Consider the following 1,773-nt stretch of genomic DNA (forward strand, 5'->3'; position numbering starts at 1 on the left):
GAGCCCCCCAAGGGGGGGGGAGGGGAAAAGGTATTTATGTTAGAGAGCCCCCCCGGGAGGAGAGGGGGGAAAAAGGTTTTGGCGGAAAAAGGGGAAGGGAGTTTTAGGTGAGAGGGGGAAAAGGATTTTATGGTGGGGGGGGGGAAGAGGGTTTTCGTGGGGGAGGGGGAAGAGATTTTAGGTGGAGAGGGGAAGAAGAGTATAGGTGGAGAGGGGAAAGAGATTTTTGGTGGAGAGGGGAAGAGAGTTTAGGTGGAGAGGGAGAGTATAGGTGGAGAGGGACCGTCTCTTTTTTTGAGGGAGAGTATAGGTGGAGAGGGGGGGGGGGGGGGAAAAAAAAAAAGAGTATAGTTGGAGAGGGGAGAGTATAGGTGGAGAGGGGAGAGTAGGTGGAGAGGGAGAGTAGGTGGAGAGGGAGAGTATAGGTGGAGAGGGAGAGTAGGTGGAGAGGGAGAGTAGGTGGAGAGGGAGAGTATAGGTGGAGAGGAGAGGACTTGGGAACAGCTGAGTAGGGAGAAGCCATTTCTAGATGCGAATTTCAATTGCTGGAAGGCCTGATCTGAGTCAGCCTCAGGGGAGCCTAAGGGCGTAGCCTGAAGTGTAACTTAAGGCGTAGCCTTGGGCTATCTTTTTGAAAATCTTGAAAAAATCTGGAATTTACGGAAATTTTGCCGGAGGCATAGCCCGAAGCATAGCCTGAGGGCAAATATTTTTTAAAATTTGCCTAAAGCATAGCCTGAAGGCAAAATGTTTTTTAAAAATAGCCTGGGGCATAGCCTGAGGGTAAATATTTTTTAAATTTTGCCTGAAGCGTAGCCCGGGGCGTAGCCCGCGGCTATCTTTTTGAAAATCTCGAAAATTTTCGCAAATTACCAATAATTTGCCGGAGGCGTAGCCCGAAGCGTAGCCTGAAGGCAAATATTTTGCCTGAAGCATAGCCTAGGGCTTAGCCTGGGGGCAAATCCAAATCTTGAAATATAGCTTGAGGCATTGTTTAAGTAAAGTGTATCCCTCTGATGCTACTTTCCGCATAGCTATCCTGCCTCTTCTGTCTTCTCCCAACCTGTACTCCTCTCCTCACAACCAATACTCCTCTCCTCCTCTTCCAAAGGCTTGGCCTATGATGTGGGCACTTCCAGAATTCCAGTTACTTACCACCTTCTCTTCCAAATCTTCCTTACCCTGTCAAATTTTTCCTTACCTGGTGAGCAGATGTCTCTTTCTTGAAGTTCTTCCTTCCTACTCTTCTCGATCTTGAGACTGATCTGAAACGTGACGTTCACAAAAGTACTTAGAACTTACCGCGACAGGAACGATGTTTACAGATGTTATTCCATTGCAGTCAGTTTCTTCAGGGACCTCCAAGATGTTATGCCTGAAAAACAGAAATAATTAAATAGCTTAAATAATTAGCGTAAATATTACTTACTTTTGGTGACAGGGTGGTAATTCACACTTTGTGCATTCCCATTTTGTTTCTTCTTGCAGTGGATTGGTACTGTCAGATTCATACTTACCTTCCTGTCCATATCTTCCTTTTCCTTCTTTTCTTCTACCAATTCCTCACCATATCAAAATCTTTTCCTTAGCTGGCGAGCAGATGTCTCTTCTTTCTTCCTCCTCTATTTCTAGTCTTCTCGATGTGATTGTGATCTGAAGCGTCGTTCACATTAATAATACTTAAAACTTACCGCCCCTTGACACGGACAATGTCTTCTTGTTTACGATGTTCATTGCAGTCAGTTTCTTCAGGGACCTTTCACGATGCCATCT

General features: G+C 45.8%; 1 protein-coding gene across 1 annotated transcript; it reads right to left on the reverse strand.

Annotated features, from left to right (window-relative positions):
• Window positions 1-1,034: 1,034 nt before the first annotated feature.
• On the reverse strand, window positions 1,035-1,529 carry Tsp_13118 (conserved hypothetical protein). The gene is made up of 4 exons (XM_003368749.1): window positions 1,426-1,529; window positions 1,303-1,375; window positions 1,182-1,265; window positions 1,035-1,118 (listed from the first exon to the last, which is right to left on the reverse strand). Exons 1-4 carry the CDS (start codon window positions 1,527-1,529, stop codon window positions 1,035-1,037), a joined length of 345 nt encoding a protein of 114 aa, XP_003368797.1.
• Between the last annotated feature and the right edge of the window lie 244 nt (window positions 1,530-1,773).

Source organism: Trichinella spiralis (assembly GCF_000181795.1).
Source record: "Trichinella spiralis strain ISS 195 chromosome Unknown Scfld1965, whole genome shotgun sequence".
NCBI classification, from domain to species: domain Eukaryota; kingdom Metazoa; phylum Nematoda; class Enoplea; order Trichinellida; family Trichinellidae; genus Trichinella; species Trichinella spiralis.